Source organism: Neophocaena asiaeorientalis, unplaced genomic scaffold (assembly GCF_003031525.2).
Source record: "Neophocaena asiaeorientalis asiaeorientalis breed wild unplaced genomic scaffold, Neophocaena_asiaeorientalis_V1.1 scaffold15, whole genome shotgun sequence".
Classification (NCBI taxonomy): Eukaryota; Metazoa; Chordata; class Mammalia; order Artiodactyla; family Phocoenidae; genus Neophocaena; species Neophocaena asiaeorientalis.
In genome coordinates this window covers 214479-236587 of record NW_020185328.1, presented here as the reverse complement: position 1 = coordinate 236587, position 22109 = coordinate 214479, and the positions used below count along the sequence as shown (strand labels likewise).

Below are 22109 nucleotides of genomic sequence, written 5' to 3'. Positions count from 1 at the left end.
AAAACAGTGAACAAATGAACTAATACTATTCTAGAGAGAAGAGTAACAATTTGTAACCAATATAAATTTCCATTAATACTTGGAATCACATGTACCATTGCTCAGGACAGACTTGAAATTAGCCTGGTTGTGGAAATAGCTGCATGAAATTGGTACACAATAACAAAAGTAACTCTCTTACCTTGTGTCCCATGCTAACCCAACAGCCTGTGTTATGATTATGCAGAAAAGAGCCAAAAAAATTAGCTAGGGAGTTGGAATATGTTTATTTTTCACGAAATTCAGTTTTCCTGAAAACATCTTACAAATTTGCATGCTGAGCATTCCTTGAATTACACAGAATAAGTACAAGGCATGTCTTATTGTCATGATGGTTGGAGATAGAAACAATGTCAATTAAATCTCACCAGCCATAATACCATCTAACTATTATTAAGAATTCATTTCCAGACATTTTCCCTGCCATTATGCCTTAGATGTTTTAAGCTGCAGTAAGAGATAACGTTTGAATAGATAGCTAGCCTTGAAGCCATTCATTTAGCAGCTTAAGAAGGTCACACTATCACCTCTTTCTTCCATTTGTAACTGTGAAATGCCTGGAACTACCGTATTTTGAATGGAATCATTTAAGCATGACCCTCCCTTATTTTTTAAAATCTGTTGTTAAAGTCACGTGCTGCCTCCCAGTGGGGTTATTTCAGAGAGCACAGAGAAAAAGAAGGCTTCAGGGTATAAATTTGTACATTTGTTCTTTTCTTTTTGCTTCATTCTTTCAACAGCTATTTATTGCCCACCATGTGGCAGGCAAAGTGGGAAGTACCGGGAATAAAAAGGAAAATAAGACTTCCTGTGCTGGAGACACAAGATGTAGAAAACAAAATAAAATATGCATCAAAACTCACTTGGGGGCTTCCCTGGTGGCGCAGTGGTGGGAGTCCACCTGCTGATGCGGGGAACGCCGGTTTGTGCCCCGGTCCGGGAGGATCCCACGTGCTGCGGAGCGGCTGGGCCCGTGGGCCATGGCCGCTGGGCCTGCGCGTCCGGACCCTGTGCTCCGCGGTGGGAGAGGCCACAGCAGTGAGAGGCCCGCGTACCGCAAAAAAACCCTCACTTGGGAACTTTCCACCTCAAAATGTCTATGGACATTTTTATGACTATTATGCTTAAGATCAAAAGCGTACCAACTCTTCCCCCATCAGTGGAAAGTACAAGTTGTCTGTTAAGGTAATTTAGTTGTGTGTAGCCAGTTAGTTTTATAGCAGTATTGCTGGATTTTTAACATAGTTTTAAGATATTTTATTCACATTATGGGTCCCATCTTACAAGTAAGAGAAAGGTTGTAATGGAAACAAAAGTCAAGATATGTTTTCAAAAATGAAAGAGGAGAGAAAATGACATGATATGTGTTCTTGTGGGATACATTTTTAAGAGTAGGAATGATTCTGAAGGACAAAGAATGAACCATGCAACCTGTGAAAAGTCTAGCTCTGAAGCGATTGAAGATAATCCAGGAAATGTGACTGACAAAGTAGAACAAATTTGAGTGGGTGAATAGAAAGTCAGAGTTAGTGTCTGAAGCCCACTGTTGGATTTCTTTATTCAAGAGAAGGTGAGGTTAAGGTCAAGAGCAGCTGACGAAACTTCTGTTGCAGCTCCTGGATGAATGCACAGTTCAAAGTCGCATTACCCTTGGCAATCATCAGAGAGGTGAGGCTGGGAGTGTGTGTGCCATGGTTACCTCCACAGTGCCATGGAGATCATCAAGGAGTGTCGTCTATCCCAACAGATGTTCAACACAAATGATAATGTTCTTCTTCTTTTTTAATAGGTGCACAATGGAATGTTTCAGCAAGAAGGTAAAGTATACCTTGTTTTAAAAATTTGAACGAACATTTTTCTTTTTGCTGTAAATGCATCTTTTGTCTGCAAGATGAAAGTCCTTAGTCACCCTGGACTTACATACTCGGACCTGTGAACCTAACCTGTTTGTGTTCAGGAATTAGGATAATGCAATAATTATTCATTCTACTGTCAAAAAATATTTATTGAGTGACTATGTGCCAGGTGCTATTCTAGGTCCCTGGGATATAAAAAACAAACAAACAAAAAAAAACCCAAAACAACAACAACAAAAAAAAAACCCAGAAAACAAAAACAAACTAAAATCTCTGCCCTCATGGAACCTAGTGAAAAGAGACAGAAAAAAGACAATAAAATACTAAACAAGTAAGTTATATGCTGTGTTAGAAGATGATAAATGCTACATGGAAAAGGAGAGCTTAGTTAAGGGAGCTTGAAAGTGGATGGGAGAGAGGCAGTTGTGTATAATTTTTAACAGAATGATCAAGATAGATCTCCCTGAGCAAAGAGTTGGAGGAGGTGAGAAAATGAGCCATGTTGATGTCAGAGGGAAGGGTGTGTCGGGGGAGAGGAAAGCACATGCATAGGCTTCGAGCAGAAGGCTGCCTGGTAGTTTTGAAGAAGTGCCTAGAGGCCAGAGTAGCTGGAGAAGAAGCAGCAAGCAGGAGGGTGGAAGGAGATGAGGTTACCAGGGTGTCAGGTAGCTGGACCATGTAGAGTTTTGTGGGCCATCTTAAAATCTTGGCTTTTACTCTGATAAAGTGGAAGACTTTATAGAGTTTTGAGTAGAGGAATAGCAAGATCCAATGATAACTCCAAATGTTGTGCTGAGAATAGGCTGTAGGGCAGCATGTGTAAACACAGGGATTCCAGTTAGAAAGCTTTTATAGTAATCCAGGGGTGAGATGGTAGTAACTGCTAGGAACAAAATTGTGTCTCTTCAAAATTCATAGATTGAAGCCTTAACACCCCATGTGAGTATATTGGAGATAAGGCCTTTAAGGAGATCATTAAGGTGAAATGAAGTTGTAAGGGTGAAGCCCTGAACTGATAGAACTGGGCTCCTTACGTAAAAGAAAGAAACAGCAGCATTCTTTCCTCCATGCAAGGACACTGTGAAAAGATGGCTGTCTACAAGTCAGGAAGCGGGCCCTCACCAGAACCTAACCAAGCAGGCACCCTGATTTCAGACTTCCAGGTTCCAGGACTGTGAGAAAATAAACTCCTATTGTTAAAGCCACACAATCCGTGGTATTTTGTTATGGCAGCTCAAGCTAATACAGTGACCCAGACCAAGTCGGGGGGTAAGTGGTAAGTAGTTGGGTTGTTTTTTAAAAAAATTTATTTATTTTTAGTTGAGTTGGGTCTTTGTTGCTGTGCGCGGGCTTTCTCTAGTTGCAGCGAGCGGGGGTTACTCTTGGTGGTGGTGTGCGGGCTTCTCATTGAGATGGCTACTCTTGTTGAGGAGCACAGGCTCTAGGCACGCAGGCTTCAGTAGTTATGGCATGTGGCCTCAGCAGTTGTGGCTTGCAGGCTTGGTAGTTGTGGCGCATGGGATTAGTTGCTCCACGGCATGTGGGATCTTCCCGGACCAGGGCTCGAACCCATGTCCCCTGTATTGGCGGGCAGATTCTTAACCACTGTGCCACCAGGGAAGTCCCGGTAGTTGGGTTCTGAATATATTTTCAAAATTGATCCAACGGATCTCCTCTTGAATGGGAAGGAAGGTAGTTAAAGAGTTAAGTTGTGAGATGTTGAGTTTGCAATGTCTGCTAGGTACTGAAGTGAGGGGTCAATAGGCAGTTAGACCTATGAGTCTGGGGTTTGGGAGAGATGTGTGGGCCAGAGATATACATCTGGGGGCATAGCACCATGTCTCAGTCACTAGACTGGAGGAGATTCCCGAGGGACAAGTGTAGGACAAGAGAAGAAGGGGACAAAGGGACAAAGTGCTCCCTGAGGCACTCCTACGTTAAGAAATTGGGGAGAAGAGGAGGGACCAGTGAAGAAGACTAAGAAGGACTGACCACTGCATCAGCAATGTGAAAGTCATTATGATCTTGACAAGGGCAATGCCACAAGTTCAGGGACAGTCTATTTTGTTCACCACTGCATCTTTAGCATATAGCACAATGCCAGTAACCCAGGCAACAAAAATGTGTTCAGTAAACAAAAGACATGATGCAGTGATGAAGTCATTGTTATTCTCATTTCATAGATAATATATTAAGACAAAGAATATTAAATAGTAGCTAGTTAACAGAAGATCAGGGATTCAAACTCAGGTCTAGTTTGATGCCAAAGTTCTATGTAATAATAATGATCAACACTTGCTCTGTTCTTTGATGTGCCAAGAACTATTCTAGTGCTTCTATGTATTATTTTAATAAATTCTCAACATGCCCGAACTGACAACTATTATTTTTATCCCATTTTGTAGAGGAAGAAACTGAAGCAAAGAAGGCTTAATAACTTATGCAAGACCAGCAGCTTGTAAGTGCTCACACTGGAATTGACCCCAGCCAGTGGTGGCAGAGCAGGCCTCTGAGTCACCCGTTCGACTCCCCAACTAAGCTCATGCTATTCCATTCACTCCTTCAGAGATACAGTTGACAATGTGGGGGTTAGGGGTGTTGACCCTCTTTGCAGTGGAAAATCCAGTAGAAGTTATGGTCAGCCCTCAGTATCCATGGTTGCATTTCCTCAGTATCCTTGATTCCACATCCACAGCTCCAACCACGGATCGTGTAGTACTGCAGTATTCACTATTGAAAAAAAATCCACGTGTAAGTGGACCTGCACAGTTCACACTTGTGTTGTACAAGGGTCAGCTGCACTGCAATAGTTAGCCAGGGCTGCCATAATGAAGTACCAAGTCTGGGAGGCTTAAACAACAGAAGTTTGCTGTCTCACACTTCTGGAGGTTAGATGTCCGAGAACCAGGTGTTGGCTGGATTGGTTCCTTCTGAGAGCCATGAGGGAAGGATTGGTTCCAGGCCTCTCTCCTTGGCTTGTGGATGGCCATCTCATCCCTGTGTATCTTCACATCGCCTCCCTCCAGGCCTGTTGGTGTCCAAGTTTCCTTTTCTTATAAGGACACCAGTCACATTGGTTTAGAACCCACCCTAATGAACTCACTTAAACTTAATTCCCTCTTTAAATAAGAGGTAATTAAGTTTACCTCTTATTCCAAATAAGGTCACATTCAGAGGTATTGGGGATTAGGGCTTCAACGTATGAATCTGGCAGGGGTAGTGGGGTACAATTAGCTCGTAACAAATAAAAATACTTTCATGAGGTCTCTAAATTCTAGGGTCAGAGAACCACAGATTATTTGCTCTGTCATCTGGGAACTGTGATACGCTGGCCAGTCACTTTACCACAGCAAGCCTCAGTGTCCTCAGTATATGGGGATAATAGGGCATGTATATCCCTATTTTTCTAAATACTGTTAGATTTCTTTGCTGAATGCCTATAGAAGCTATTATTCTCACTAGCCTTGCCAACATTTGGTGTTATTCTCCCTTCTTATGTTTTGCCATTCAGTTGGGTGTAATATAGAATCTTGTTTTAATTTGCATTTTTCTCTTTCCAAGTGAATTTAAGCATCTCTTCACATTCTGCTTTGCCATTTGGGCTTTGCTTCTGTAAATTGCTATTTATCTCTTTTGATTATTAAAAATTGTTTTCCTCCTTTTTTAAAAAATTGTTAATATGCATGAGTTTACAAATATATATCTTCTACTGACCTACAAACTGTGTCTATTGTATTCTTTGTTGAACAGAAATACAAGTTTTACTGTAGTTGTATTTATCAAATTTTTTTTTTGCTTTATGATTTTAGTTTTTCATTTTGGGATCTTATTTAAGAAATCTTTCCCTTCCAGAGAACACAAAGATATTCTATACTTTCTTCTATTAGCTTTCCACATTTCAGTCTTCCATCTGGAGTCTACCATGCAAATGGTGTAAGAATCCAGCTTCATTTTTTTTTCCATCATATAGTAAGCCAGCTTTCTCCCAAAACAATCTATTAAAAACCCATCATTTCTCATGGAAGAAATCAAAGAGGAAATAAAATAATATCTAGAAACAAATGACAATGAAAACATGATGACCCAAAACTTATGGGATGCAGCAAAAGCAGTTCTAAGAGGGAAGTTTATAGCAATACAATCCTACCTCAAGAAACAAGAAACATCTCAAATAAACAACCTAACCTTACACTTAAAGCAATTAGAGAAAGAAGAACAAAAAAAACCCCCAGAGTTAGCAGAAGGAAAGAAATCATAAAGATCAGATCAGAAATAAATGAAGGAAACAATAGCAAAGATCAATAAAACTAAAGGCTGGTTCTTTGAGAAGATAAACAAAATTGATAAACCATTAGCCAGATTCATGAAGAAAAAAAGGGAGAAGACTCAAATCAATAAAATTAGAAATGAAAAAGAAGTAACAACTGACACTGCAGAAATACAAAGGATCATGAGAGATTACTACAAGCAACTATATACCAATAAAATGGACAACCTGGAAGAAATGGACAATCCTTAGAAAAGCACCACCTTTGGAGACTGAACCAGGAAAGAATAGAAAATATAAACAGACCAATCACAAGCACTGAAATTGAGTCTGTGATTAAAAATCTTCCAATATATCATCTCACACCAGTCAGAATGGCCGTCATCAAAAAATCTACAAACAATACATGCTGGAGAGGGTGTGGAGAAAAGGGAACCCTCCTGCACTGTTGGTGGGAATGTAAATTGATACAGCTACTGTGGCAACAGTATGGAGGTTCCTTAAAATCTACAGCTAGAACTACCATATGACCCAGGAATCCCATTACTGGGCATATACCCTGAGAAAACCATAATTCAAAAAGAGTCATGTACCAAAATGTTCATTGCAGCTCTATTTACAATAGCCAGGAGATGAGCAACCTAAGTGTCCATCAACAGATGAATGGATAAAGAAGATGTGGCACATATATAAAATGGAATATTACTTAGCCATAAAAAGAAATGAAATTGAGTTACTTGTAGTGAGGTGGATGGACCTGGAGTCTGTCATACAGAATGAAGTAAGTCAGGAAGAGAAAAACAAATTCTGTATGCTGACACATATATATGGAATCTAAAAAAATAAAAAGAAAAAACTGATTCTGAAGAACCTAGGGGCAGGACAGGATAAAGACACAGACGTAGAGAATGGATTGAGCACACGGGGAGGGGGAAGGGTAAGCTAGGATGAAGTGAGAGAGTGGCATGGACATATATACACTACCAAATGTAAAATAGATAGCTAGTGGGAAGCAGCCGCATAGCACAGGGAGATCAGCTTGGTGCTTTGTGACCACCTAGAGGGGTGGGATAGGGAGGGTGGAAGGGAAACGCAAGAGGGAGAAGATATGGGGATATATGTGTAGGTATAGCTGATTCACTTTGTTATAAAGCAGAGACTAACACACCATTGTAAAGCAATTATACTCCAATAAAGGTGTTAAAAGAAAAAACCCATCATTTACCCTTGCTCTTGTATTATGTTCTATATATTCATAGGTCTACTTCTAAAGTTTCTATGTATTCCATTGCTCTATTTGTCTATTTCTACACGTATTTGCTTATTCCTGTATTTACTATTATTTTTACTTACTACAGCTTTGTGGTATATCTTAATATCTGATAGAGTAAATTCCTCCTCTATGCTCACTCTTCAAAGTTAACTTAGTTACTCAGAATTCTTTCCCTATTTATAAAATTTAGAAATGGTTTTTTGAGTTTCTCAAAACGTACAAATGGGTTTTGATTGAGATATGTGCATTTGTAGATTAATTTGAGAAATTTTGATATGCTTTTGTGTTAAGCAGTTTCATCTATGAATTATTTCACCATTAATTCAAATCTTCCTTAACAGGAATGCCTTTACTTGGGATCACATTCACAGGGCACTTTTCACAAAGATGCCAGTGAAGGGTTATGTACAAAGATGTTCCACATGGCACTGCATACCTTGGCAGGGAGGGAAAACCAATCTGGGTGCTCATCCCTAGGGGAATGGATAAGAGCATGAGTGATGGATGTATATTAAGGACTATTATGCAGCAGTAAGAAGCAAAGAGCTAGATATCCATAGTCACATGAGTAAACATAAAAAACTAAAACTATTGAATGAGATATGAGATTGAGCAAACAAAATGAGATTTATAGCACAGTACCATTCATGTAAGCCAAAAATGCATATCTTTAAGTACTCATTCTGTCATTTTTTATGAGAGTCAGTCAGGTGAAGTCACAGAAGGAGTCAGAGGACGGGTTCATGAAAACAGTTTATTATACTCACAGGTCCTAGAGGCAAGAGACACACAACATGCCACACAGGACCATGTGGAAAAATGCCAGTGTGGTCAAGAGGCAGAAGACGGGAGCAAGGGAGAGCCAGGGGCCTTTATTGGGGTTTCCCAGGGAAAGGCAAAGCGGTACAGGGGAAACAGCTCAGGACTGGCCTGGTCTGAATAATCTCAGTGGGCTCTAAGCTATAGGAGAGGCCCCTAGTTGCCTGGTACTTGGCATTGGGATGATTAGGGCAGAGAAATACTGCCTCCTGGGATGTATGGGGGGCCAGAGAGAATGGGTCAGGATGCCAGTTGGTTATTTTGCATATTAAAGGCATGCTCCCTGCTGAGTCCTTGACTATCTTTAATAACTGGCTAGCCCTGGTGCCGGGGGCAGCCTCTCCCCAGCCAGAAAGGTTTTTGAAGATGTCAAAACATCATAATACACAGAAAATTAAAAATATATATAATATAGTATTTAAGTATGTATATTCTTGTAGTATATTTAGTATTTTGTGCATCAGAGTGGGTGCCTATTGGGAGATGAGAGTGGCAGTGAGGATGGGGAAGAAGGGGGCAATCAGGCAAACAAGGGGTCCTACTCATATTAGCGATGACAGTGTGCTACGAAATGAGGAATAGTTTCAACTCGTCTCGGCTCCTGAGAGAAGTAAGATAATAAATGAGATGAATGGGGATAATAAAAGTACCTTCTCTACTTAACCCACAGGGTTTTTAAGAGATTCATATGGATATTGTATGGGATATATCTATTAAGCACAACTTAATATTAGCTATTATTGTGGTTTAATTTAGGAACATGGCCAATGCAGTTTCTCAAGCTTCTCTCTCTTTGGAGGGAAGCTGTGTCTCATCCAGGTCTTGTTTGGGGCTTTAGTTTGATTCAGATGGCAATTGAGCTTATCAAAAGGAGGAAACAGGCCAGGCAACATCATTTTTAACCGCACATAAGCGGCTCAAGTAGTATAGGTTGGAATCATTGAATACATTCATCACATTTAAAATGACTTGTGCATTGCCTTTCCCACCAGATTATTTCTGTGTGGTTCACCACCTACTCATTGGTCAATAAACATTTATTTCAAATGAAGCAATGAATGTAATCTTTTCCATTTTTTCCAAAAAAAGATTACCATGTGGCTTTAAGTTTACTTGAAAAATGAGATTCTCGAGAGAAGAACAACCCTACAGTTACAACTTTATATGCCTTACATGTGGCACGAAGTGGAAGTTAATAAACCTTGAATAAATGAATAAGTGGAAGAATATAATGTGGCCTACCTACGGCATTAGATGCCGCCAGTGGGTTCAAGTGGAGAGCTCTGGGATCCATCAAAGTTCTGGTTCATGATATCACTGTAATTTTGGTTTGAGGCAAAAGAGAGACTCTTCAGTCTTCAGCCTTAGGCTTGACCTACCAGTTGAACTACTGGCCTCAGAGATAAGAAGCCTGGATATCACGTCACATTATCCTGGGAAAGTAATTTAATCTCAGGCTTCTATTTCCATTTTAAGGATATGAGAGCAGCACATCTGTTCAAATACTCTTTGAAAGCTGCCAAAGCCTGTTTCCAACAAGAAAGACGTCATTGTAAATACCTGCTCTTACCCAGGGATGGGAAACAGAAGGTTCTGGTGAATGAGTAGAAGAGTTTCATTGATCCAAGTTACACGTAGATAGCCAATTTTCAGAGAATGAGAATTTTTGACTGTAAACAAAAGCCCATTTTGCCACTTGCTGATTCTGTAGCTTTGGAGCCTCAACCTCTCTAAGCATGTTTCTTCATTTGTAAGATGAAGATGCTAACAGCATCTCTCTTATAGAACAGGGGTCAGCAGATATTTCTGTAAAATGCTATATAGCAGATATTTTCTACTTTGCAGACCCTGCACGTCTATTGCAACTACTCAACTCTGCCATTATGGTGTCAAAGCAGCCAGAGACAATACATACATGAATAAGCATGGATGTGGTCCAGTAAAAACCTTATTTATGGATACTGAAAGTTGAGTTTCTTATAATTTTCACATGACAAAAAGTATTATTCTCCTTTTGATTTTTTTCAACCATGGAAAACCCTTTATACAAAAACAGATGGCAGGTTGGAATTGGCCCTCAGGTCATAGTTTGCCAACTCCTGATACAGTGGGTCTCTGAAACTTAAATGAGGTCATAGTGAGGGCTCAGTAAAACTTAGCTTAGCACTCTTATTATTATCAATTATTTAACTGAAAAGCAACAAAATTCAAAATTATAGATAAAGTGTGATGACAACTAGGTAGCTATCGGAAGAAATATGCCAATGCGCTAACAGTTATGATGTTGGGATAGTAAAAACCAGCTTAAAATGTATTTTTTAAAGAATAAAGCATAAAAATTACCTCATAATGAAAACATAATTTACATTAAAGAGACAAATCTAAAAACAATTAACAATAATTATATTGAATATAAATTCAATCTTCCTTTTACAATTCAGAAGGCATTTCAGGTATCCATTATGCCCAGGGATCAATGTTAAGCGTTAGTTACTTCTATAGAAGACCACAGAGAAACCAAGAATGTGGATGAACTTATGCTGAGCTTATGCCACATCTAAGAAACTGTTTTCCAAGTAGGTCTACCTCCTATGCTTCTTTGCTCTCCTTATCAGAGTGTTTACTGTTATAAAGGCCAATAAGTCCACAGTCTAATGAGAGAGATAGACAAGAAAACACCCAAATACAGTACCACGTAGAAGGCGAAAGCAGCAGGAGCAGAAAGGAAGAGCATCCGACCCAGTCGGAAGTGGAAGCGGTTGTAGTTGGGTAGTTATGAAACCGTGGGTTACATCCATTTCACCTGCCTTCGCTAATCAAGGTTGTTTTAAGACTTTCATGTCCTCCAAGCGGTGCATAACCTAAACAATAAGATGTTTGCCCAAGTTATTGTTTAGGAACTTGGAGTCAACTGCATCTAATTCGAGGTCAGCTGGTTAAGGCTGGATAGGACCACTGACCCTTCAACTGGGCAGACGCTAGTGTCCAATCAGTGACCTTTTAACATCAGAGGGCCCAAAACTCCACCCTCAGAATGTGCAGAGGGCTGTAGGCTAGAAATGTCTGCACGGAACAACAATTACTGCATCTTTTCCCAATCACCTTTCCTCACCCTCCCCGCACTTCCCACGCCTCATACCACCCTGCTTCTTTATTCTTTGTCCCATAAACTCCCGATCCCCCTGGCTTTGAGGAGGTGAATTTGAGATTTGTTCTCCTATCTCCTCGCTTGGCTGCCTTGCGAATGAACACTCTTTGCTGCAAACCTCAGCATATTAGCGTTTTGGCTCGTTGTGTGTCAGGCAAAATGAACCTGTTTTGGAAACTGTGATAGACAGCTTTTTGGAGAGTTGGAGATGGAGCTAAATTCTGAAGGAGGAAAAGAAGGAAGCCAGAGTGTAAGACAAGCATTCCAGACAAGGATACCCCATGGGAAAGCAATGTGAAGCAATGGCTGGAGGCAAGGCAGAGCACCGAGGGATTGTAAATATGGAAGGTGGGAATGGCCCAAGTGTAGGATGCAAGCAGGATAGTGGGGAAGACGGAACTAGAGAAGAAGGCAAGAGTTCGTGGACCCTTTTGGCCATACTCATAATTTAGGACTGTATCCTAATCCTTAAATTGTTCCTTGACCTATAAGTCTCAGCTATTTCATAGCAAAATGGTAAGAATGATGTCTACCTAGTAGGATTAATGCTGGGGAGATTAAATGACATAATGTATTAGGTCCTCAATATACTTCAGCATATGCTTTATACTATTGAAATTAATCTGTTCAAAAAATTGTTTTGAGATAACTTTCAAGTGAAAGCTATATGTTTTTCCAAAAAAACACTGCAAATTCAAAACAATGCTGCATTTGATAGCCACTAAGTTTTCAGAATTTTTCTACTAGTTGAAGACCCATTTCAGGAAGGAGAATCACCCATACATTCTGGTACCTGGCAAGGATGAAGACAATGGAAGATAAGTGGGAGTTAGGGTTAGGAGGCAGCCTCCTAAATGGCCTCTGCATTGCAAGCGTGCTTGGAATCTGTTCATTTGCTATTTAATAAAAAAGGCTCCAATAGAGGATCCATTCTGAATATTTTGTTTGAGAGTCCCTGTTTCTAATTTTGAAATATATCAAGATAATTATCACTCAAATGTATTTGTTAGTAAAAAAAAAATCTTTCCTCATGTGTTGCTAAAACTATTTTCGTGTTCTTGTTACCTTTTAATTTGTTTTTATACTTCATCAATAAAATAAGGGTGATCTTTAATTCTTCAGGTTGGGCCATGTTCTGATTCTATATACTTGACTTTCTAATTTGCTTTGAAAGGGAAGAAGAAAATGAAACTTATGCAAGTAGGGATGATAGTTTAGTTTCTGGATAAGAACAGTGCTTTTTAAATCATGGGACCAGGACTTATGTCAGATTATTATTATAATATTTGCTTCTAAAAAGTTGAATTTAAGCTAACAATTATTTTAAAATAATTTAAAAATAACTCTTACACTTAAATCTTGGAAATAGCAGTCAAAATGACTTAGGATCAGAAGCAAAAGCTATAGAGGTTAATTATTCTCCCAGCTTTACTTCTGATGTACACTGAGATTGCTACTCCTTTATATTTCCTATCTATGAAAGAGAGCATTTGTACAGGACTTGTAATCCACAATCATCTAGGGTTGAAAAGTAGAATTTTGAGTAAGTGTATTAATACATTCTGAGAGCAGAACAATTTGGTTTCAGAATTTGAACGTAAATCTCTTCCAGTTCTTCTGGTCTCTGTTCCAACAGACACACCAGCTCCTGCTTCCCAATCATGGGGATTAATATGCTACATCTTTCTTTCTTTCTTTTAAATTTATTTATTTATTTAATTTACTTATTTTTGGCCGCATTGGGTCTTCGTTGCTGCGCGTGGGCTTTCTCTAGTTGTGGCGAGCGGGGGCTACTCTTCCTTGCGGTGCATGGGCTTCTCATTGCGGTGGCTTTTCTTGTTGCAGAGCATGCGCTCTAGGCACGCGGGCTTCAGTAGTTGTGGCTCGCGGGCTCTAGAGAGCAGGCTCAGTAGTTGCAGCGCACAGCCTTCGTTGCTCCGCGGCATGTGGGAACTTCCTGGACCAGGGCTTGAACCCATGTCCCCAGCATTGGCAGGTGGATTCTTAACCACTGTGCCACCAGGGAAGCCCTGCTATATCTTTCAATCGTGTAGAAACTTTTAAGAAGGAAAGTTTATAATATAAATTAATTGACCTCTGCGTTGGATAATTTGTTTCGTTTTCCTCCCAATGGCAGTCAAAAAAAAATGTCATGAAAGTATTAAAAATTAATTCATCTTTTTTAGGAGAGCAAATGCAATATGTAGCAAGAGCCAAAAAATATACTTATTATCCTTTGACCCACTAATTATACTTTGGGGAAGAAAACAATCAGAGACTTCTTATATAGTAAAAAATTTAAAAAGTGGAAACAAACTTAAAATGCTCAATGATTGGGGAACTGTTGGCTAACCCAGAATTATAAGCTGACAAAATATTGTATTATGCAACCATTTAAAAGGATATGCACAAAGACTATGAAAATACATTACAAAATTTGTTTAAAATAATGCTAAATGTATTGTATATGTATATATTGATTACAAAAATGCAAAAATGATGTATTCATATAATATTGAGGAGAAGAATTCAGGAGTCAGTTAAGAAGTAGCTGGTCTACATTGCATATGACATTCTTTTCAGTAGATGATTTTTTGGGGTAGTCTCTGAAATAGTAACAAAAATGCTGCTGTGATCAACTTATCACTTAAATTTCCTTGTTCTTTTTCTCTTTCTTCTTTTTCTTGGTGCACAACACAGTGATTTATTATTTCTGTACATTTCCAAATGATCACCATGATAAATCTAGTTACCATTTTTTCTCGTTCTTTTAAAAAATATGGCCCCCAAAGATGACCTAAACCTTGTACTTGCCCATTTTTCTCCCTTTTTATGTCCCAAAGGAAATGCATTTTTTTCCTCCTGATAAATATTATGAACCTGTTTATTCAATAATTGAGTGTGTTAATGGACATCCAGTAACTCACTCTTTGGTGCGCCCACGAGGCTCTTTCCGCTGGAACTCATGGCTACTTAAAGAAGACACACTGCCCCTCTTCTTCAGTAAATGAGCCGTTCTGTCTTTAGCAATGTCTGACATCATCCTAACCTACGGAAGGAAACTTTTGTAAAATACTGAACAAAAGATCTGAAAATATTTTAGTATAACATAGAGACTCATTCTAAATAAAGTACACAGATCCTTTTTTTTTTAAGCATTTTTGAATAGGGAAGTGGGGTTTCCTTAAGAGTGATTTTTAGTATATGTTGTTATTCTGGTCGGTATAACTGGAAATATGATAACTCTTTTAAAAAATATTTCAGAATTTATTTATAAGAAGTAGAGACTTCCTTTTTTGTTTTATTTTTACTTTTTTGGCTGCACTACATGGTACGCGGGATCTTAGTTCCCTGACCAGGGATGGAACCCGCTCCCCCTGCAGTGGAAACATGGAGTCTTAACCACCGGACCACCAGGAAAGTCCCATCTGATAACTTTTACTTATGCAATAGCATACTTAATTCACACAAGCATATATTAAGCTGCAACAAAAATACTTAACTGCAGAAGAGGTTAAAGTCACTGAGAAATGATAGCCATATGTAGAAGAACGATATTATCCTACACCAGAAAACAATATTTTTATTGCCTCCCCAAATTTAATTTCAATGATATTTTGCTAATTAACATTTGTTGTTGTTGCTATTACTTTAAAAATTAAGATAAGCTGCTTCTCCAAAGGGTATTTTTTTTTTTTTCAAGCAACAGTGATTTACTTTGTAAAGAGCAAACAGAACTTTTGTTTTTGGGTTTTTTTTTTTTGCAGTACGCGGGCCTCTCACTGTTGTGGCCTCTCCCGTTGCGGAGCAACAGGCTCCGGATGCGCAGGCTCAGCGGCCATGGCTCACGGGCACAGCCGCTCCGCGGCATGTGGGATCTTCCCGGACCCGGGCACGAACCCGTGTCTCCTGCATCAGCAGGCGGACTCTCAACCACTGCGCCACCAGGGAAGCCCAGAACTTTTAATGAAGTAATTTATTGGAAAACCTACCTCCTCTCACAAATGCTTGTGAAAAAGCTGGTAGTAGGAATGGACTTCCCAGAACTTGGACTGTAACTCTACTGCCCTATTGCCTACATACAAGTTTAGACATTCATTGGAATTATTTTATAATCTGTAAATCTGAGAGCCCTAACAGGGAGACACTGTGCTAGGCACTAAAATAGAACTAAAACAGTCCCTGCCTTCAAAGAGCTGGCAGTTGAAGTGGGTAGGGCAGACAAGAACACAACCTAAAACCCCAGTGTGATCAGTGTGAAGGCAGACAGAGGCAAAGGGTACTGAAGGGCACACAAATACAGCAGAGGTACTGTGTGTTAGGAAGCAGTGTGGGGGGTGTGTGATTGTGGACCTGTGTGTGAGAGTGTATGTACATGGGTGTGAGCATCTCTATGTGAGCATATATGTGTCTCTGTGGGCATGTGCGTATGAGCATAAGTGTGTCCCCATGAGTGTGTGAGGCTGTGTGTATGACTGAGTGTGTACATAAATGTGTGTGCCTGTGTGAGTGCCCATGTGAGCATCTCTTTGTGTATGTACCTGTGTGTATGAGTGATTATCTGTGTACCTGAGTGTGTGCCTTTGTATGTTGGTGTGTGCACCTTTGTATGTGATGTGTCTGTGCACTGAATGCATGTGTGCTTGTGTGTTTGAGTGTGTCTGTGTACATGAGTGTGCCTGTATGAGCGTGTATATGTGTGAACAAGACATACAGAGCCTGTTTAAGTGGGTCATTCAGGTTCCAACCTTAAAGTGACACTGACAGACCTCGGTTTGCTCACCTGTTTCCAAAGCTGCCCCGCAGGCCAGAATTGGGACCTGGAGGTCCAGAGGGGCTGAGGCCGCCGGTGTCGCCAGACCTCAGGCAGACTGCTCAGAACTCATGCTGCTCCACGATCGGACCCGCTGGCCAGCTCTGCACTGGGCAACACTGTAAAGCCTAGACACACAGGCGGGCAGGAAACAAAAGGCCAGGACCTGCTTCCAGTTCCAAAAACTGGGGCCACTTTTTTCTTATTTTTTGGAGGGAGGAGGAATAAGGCATTAGAGAGAGAGGTCGTGGACAAGGCAGGCAGGCCATTTCTAACACAGGGCCCTCCCCGCTTAGCCCCCTCGATCCTCGAACTTGCCTTTTGCCTCTGTCAATCTTCTCTGCTCCTGCCCAGACGCGCTGCGGAGAGGGCGCACTTACCTAAGGCAGTGCTGGAGACGCAGACGCGACTCGGCGGGGGACCTCCCGGACCACTGGCTCTTCCGCTGCCGGGACCAGCGCGGGGCGAGGCTCCCGTCTCCCAGGCTTCCCTCTGCCCGCGAATGCCCGCGCACTCCCCCTGGACTCCGCGGCCCGTCTCCAAGGTGACCTTCTCAAACAGAGTCCTTGGCCCGCCCCAGGCAGTCATAGTAGTTGCGTAGTCCTCTGAGCCGCCTAAAGATGTAGAGGATCTCCTCGTCACTGCCCAGAGGGGGCTGCCCTGAGCCTGGCTGTGCCTTGGGGTGGTCGTGAGCTGGAGAGAAGCCGAGTCACTCTGTAGCGAGGGGGACATCTGGGAACTCAAGGGGCAGCCCTGAGAGCCCTCATCAGTTTCCTTTTGCAGATGTCAGGGGCAGGAGTGGGAAATGCTGGCGGTTCCTAGGACGGGAAGTGCGAGGTACAGAGAGAAAGGAAAGCACCCCCTTCCCTTCCCCCGACCCCTGATGCTGCCTTCCTCCACCCCAAGGCACAGATGGTTGATAATAGAGCTCACATTTACCAGGTACTGGCAAACAATTTTAGTTTTATCTAGTCCTCCCAATAACTCTCTCAAGAAAGCACTGTTGGGACTTCCCTGGTGGCACAGTGGTTAAGAATCCGCCTGCTAATGCAGGGGACACGGGTTCGAGCCCTGGTCTGGGAAGGTCTTACATGCCGAGGAGCAGCTAAGCCCTTGCGCCTAACTACTGAGCCCGCGCTCTAGAGCCCGTGGGCCACAACTACTGAGCCCATGTGCCACAACTACTGAAGCCCGAGCACCTAGAGCCCAGGTTTCGCTACAAGATAAGGCACCACAACGAAGAGTAGCCCCCGCTCGCTGCAACTAGAGAAAGCCCGCACGCAGCAAGGAAGACCCAACACAGCCAAAAATAAATAAATGAATAAAGCAAATTAAAAAAAAAAAAAAGCAGAAAGCGTTGTTAGTCCTTTACAGATTTAGAGAATTGAGATTCTGAGATATTGAATAATATGCCCAGGGCCGCTTGGAACTCATCGTCTTATCTTTTGGGCATTACAAACTTTCACGTTACACTTTCCTTGACACCACTCTCCCCAATCCTTAAAGTTTACGAAGATTTGAAATGGAGGCTGTTTGGGGTTGAGAACCCACCTGACATAAATAATAGGCCCTTCCTCCTTAATAACTATCCCTCTTCTAACCCCAGAGCCCTTCCCCCAACCCAAAGCAAACAAAACCAGACCCTGAAGGGACCTTCACATAGTGGGCAATCATTGGAAATAGAAAAAGATGGCGCCCTAAGCACCTAGCTTGGTGCATGTCCATTAATGAGTGCTCAGTGCAGCTAGAATTGGCTGTCAATAGCAATACATCTGCATAGCGGTAGAGCGCATAAGGATTAGGATAGCATTGGAGAAAGAGCATTAACATTTTCTGGCCCGTCTCAATCCTTATTCACATAAAAATAAGAACAGGAAAGGATTGTTGACTATTTACTATATAATAGTTAGGAACTGTTAGGTGACTGATAAATATTATCTCATTTAATCTGTTCAGTGACCCTAGGATACGTGAATAGTAACTATTTTTTTTTAAGATAAGGAAATGAAGAATCATTGAGTAACATGCTCAAGACTATAGTTAAATTATAGAATGAGATTTGTCCAACTCTATAGCCCTTGCACTGTGCCAGACCTTCTGCCCACCATGCCCACCCTAAATATGCAACGAAGTTTTCCAGAAATGTGGTAAAACTTTAAGAGGCTGGTAATAACAGAGGTTCACAGCTCAACTTATTTTTGTTTTTCATTTATTTTCCAGAAAAAAATCACATTTAAATAGTAACTTACTTATATATTTGATCTTTTCTCAAGTATAATTAAACTTTGTCCTGCAATGGGAACCCTAGTGGCAGTAATGTGCCATGATAAATAATTGCATATTCAGGATTTTGTAAAATGGGTGATTGGGAAAATTATGAAGGAAAAAACACTTGTAAAAATCATTGTTTACAAAAAATGATATCCACACCTTTTCTAATTTATAAGGCAAGTAACATTAAAATGTTCTCACGGTTATCTTCAAGAAGTCAGTATTACACATTCATATCACCATTGTTCATCAGAGAGCTTTGGGCAGTTCTGTGAAGGAACAAACCCTTGCTTTTTTTTGCTGTTTTTTTCTTGAGCACGGCACATAAGCAGTAAAGATTTCATCACAGCTACGAGAATTAAGTATTCTCTATTGAATTAAACATGTAGGAAAAAGAGCCAGCCATCAATATTTTAACTAATTTTAAAAGTATATTTGAGTATTTTACCCCAGAGTTTTTTTTTTTTAATAAATATTTTATGCTCAAGGTATTTTGTGAAAATATGTACTCCATCCAAGGTCATAAAGACATTGTTTACTTTTGCTACAAAGATCGTGGAGAACTCTAAATAAAAGCTACCACCAACTCAAAATATACACTAGCAGCATTTTCTTTAAGAAAGACAGATGACTGAATTTTATTACCTTTAGAAATACAACAAAATTTCTGAGATATTTTTCCTAGTTTCTCTTATTGTTAAAAGTACAAAAAAAAGATCAATGCCTTCCATTGCCATTTAGTAGGCACAAAATTAACATTTGATCATTACATTCATACAGATCTCTATGCAAAGTGAAAAAAAAATCCTTTGTATATTGAAACCCAAAACTCTTCAAACAGTTTAAAAGGCCAGCTCTACAAATGACTGCTTGGCCTGTAGTGAAGTCCTAATGAATTAAAAATTGAACTATATTTAGAGAAATGTAAAGTGATTCAGCTTTACTCTTTTCTGTCTGGTAACAGACAGTTTACCCAGGAATTATTAAAGGAACTTTGTTGATTTTTTGTGAAAACGATTTGCAAAATAAAGCAAAGCAAAAAAGAACTGCTTAATGCTCATTAATAGAGTGTAGAGTCCTGCAAAATTTATACAAAATAGTGTATTTTTCCTAGGTTTAACTGAAATGTTTTTCATATAATTTCTAACAAGATTATGTAAAAATGCAGTCAGCATCAATCCATCATGATTCAATTTCTTAAAGTGTTTAGATAAAGTATTACCAAAGATTGTTCACTAGTATTAATTCTACTCTGTAAAGAAATCTGGACCATCTTCAACAGATAGCAGCATGATGTGATGGTCATAAGTGCAGATCCTAAAAATAATGCTTAAAAATTTAAAATAGTAAAACAATTTTATTGTTTTGTTTTGAATACTTTAGGTGATAAAGTTAAATTCACTAAGATATACTTATGAAATTTAAAGTAGATACTAAATCGTTTAAAGTGGTAGAAATTTTCCTTAGAGTTAAAACAAAAACCCAGAAGCATCTTTCCAAAGCATTCCTGGTTATATTATTTGAAATTGCTGAAAGATATGTAAACCAGTGTTAAAAAGAAAACTTTTCTAAAGTTTCTTCAAGATGTGTTTAGAAAGAAAAGTGTTTTTCTGATCCAAAACTTTCTTAAGCTTCATTAAAACACTAACATTTATTATCAATGTCTAAGGAGTGGGTTGGGACTATGGTCTAGAATAATTTATTCTCAGACCACAGTGAACATTTGCCAGAAGCAGTAGTCCTGAACATGATTTGGAAAACTCTGGAATACAGTGAATGAAGTAGAATTACCCTTTACTTATTTTCTTTTACCAATTAAGGGACACATAAAAATATATTTGATTTTCATTGAAACATCTTTTCCTATAAGGTTAAAGATGTATTTAAAACAGGCAATGTACTGCACTAGAGATAGAAGGAGACAATTAGAAATACTATAAGTCAAAGGAAAAATAACATTAGAAGTTAAGCCTAGAGAATAAGTTATTATACCCATGGTGGATGTCAGCAAGGAGGTGACTTTCTCTCCTAGGAATACTCATTTTGGGTAGACATCAGATATTAAACATGAGGGACAGTGAAGAGGTCTGACCATGGTCAACTCAATAGACCCTAAAATTTGATCTTTCAAGAAGGATATTTGGTATTCAGTTAGATATTTAAAATGCAGCTCTAGCCTATAGAAGATTACAGAACATCAAAGAAATAGAAATGCTAGTGGGTTTTGTTGTTTGGTTTTAATAATTGGAGACTTAAACATTGCACTCCTATCTCATTTTTCCTCCATACATTCCACAGACAAAAAGTAATGTAATGGTAGCCATGTTTGATTCACAAATGAGTAAATGGCATTTAACTACTGTTTGCTGAATGAAAAAAAAAAAAAAATGGAAGGAGCAGGAAAATACAATAAAGCCTGAAGAGAGAAGTGCACATAGTAAAAGAGATGGGGTGGGTCATCAGAACAGTCTCTTTAATCAGTGTAACAATGATTGACTCGTTCATTCATATCAACAATTTAATTTGACTCATTTTAAGGAAACATCATGTTGACAACTTTTAAAGCGATATTTAGAGATCACCCTAATTTTGATAACATAAAAAAATTATGCTTCCATTGAAAAAAAATTGCTGACCAGAAAACCATGTAGCAAAATGAATACATTTACATTGAATGGGATTTTGCTCAAATGCATAATCTTTTGGAAAAAAGAAAGTTAAAAAAAAAACAAACAAACAAGAAACCACAAACGCATCTCCTTAGTAGATATAGGCACATTTTACCGTGTCATTCAACTTTAACTGACAGACTGTGATTATTTTGAGAAAAAAAAATGCAAAAATGAAAGCAATTGGTGCAACTGTTTTGGAATGACAGTAGTCCGTGCTTATAAAGCATCCAATTCAAAGGCCTACAAAATAAACAGTGTCAGCTCACAAGTTAGTTGCCTGTGTCCCTTGCAGGAAGGGAGCCATGTTTTAGGACATTTTATTTGGAATGAATGACAGCTTGCAACCTACCTACTTCTTTTAATCTTTTAAGACACTGACAAAAAGGACAGAAAAATGACAATGAGAGAATGCATTTCAGGTCAGTTTGAGATAGCATAAAAGAACTCTAAGAAAACAAGGAATTTTCCTAGAAAAATCCCTCTACCTTTTTTTTTTCCTTCAAGATTGTAGGAAGCTAAGTGGACTGAATGAAAAATTAAGCTCACTAGAAAAATGGTATTCAAATGATAATTGAATGTGTCAAATCTGATGAAATGTCAGAACTAAGAAGTATTTGAGAGATCTACTAGGGCAGTGATTCTCAAATTTTGGGTGCTGTCAAAATACATATTCTTAAACCCCACCCCTACAGATTTATTTATTCAATATCAATTTATTGATGCCCACTACATTCTAAGCTCTGGGGATATAGTGGTAACTAAGCCAAAATCATTTCCCTTGTTAAATAAATGATAATACAAGTGGTCCATAAATCATGCTTTGAGAAACATATTCTTTTCCAAGAATTTTGCTTTTGGAATTATCCTTATTTTGGTATTAATTTTTCATAGCACCTTTTACCTGGGTATTTATTGGAATATGTATAGTAAAATAAAACAGAAGAGTTCATT

General features: G+C 39.4%; 1 protein-coding gene across 2 annotated transcripts in view; it reads right to left on the bottom strand.

Annotated features, from left to right (window-relative positions):
- DYNLT5 (dynein light chain Tctex-type family member 5) overlaps positions 1 to 16694 on the bottom strand; it is a 28565-nt gene extending 11871 nt beyond the window's left edge. The window contains exons 1-3 of one of the 2 annotated variants that reach the window (XM_024734595.1): positions 16596 to 16694; positions 16186 to 16334; positions 14330 to 14451 (exon numbers count right to left, since the gene is read on the bottom strand). In XM_024734595.1, coding sequence (XP_024590363.1) covers positions 14330 to 14445 — 116 coding nt within the window. In that variant the 5' untranslated portion in view covers positions 14446 to 14451; positions 16186 to 16334; positions 16596 to 16694. Of the gene's footprint in view, positions 1 to 14329; positions 14452 to 16185; positions 16366 to 16595 lie in introns of those variants that run through there. The other variant, XM_024734596.1, reaches the window with a different exon arrangement.
- Positions 16695 to 22109: the final 5415 nt, after the last annotated feature.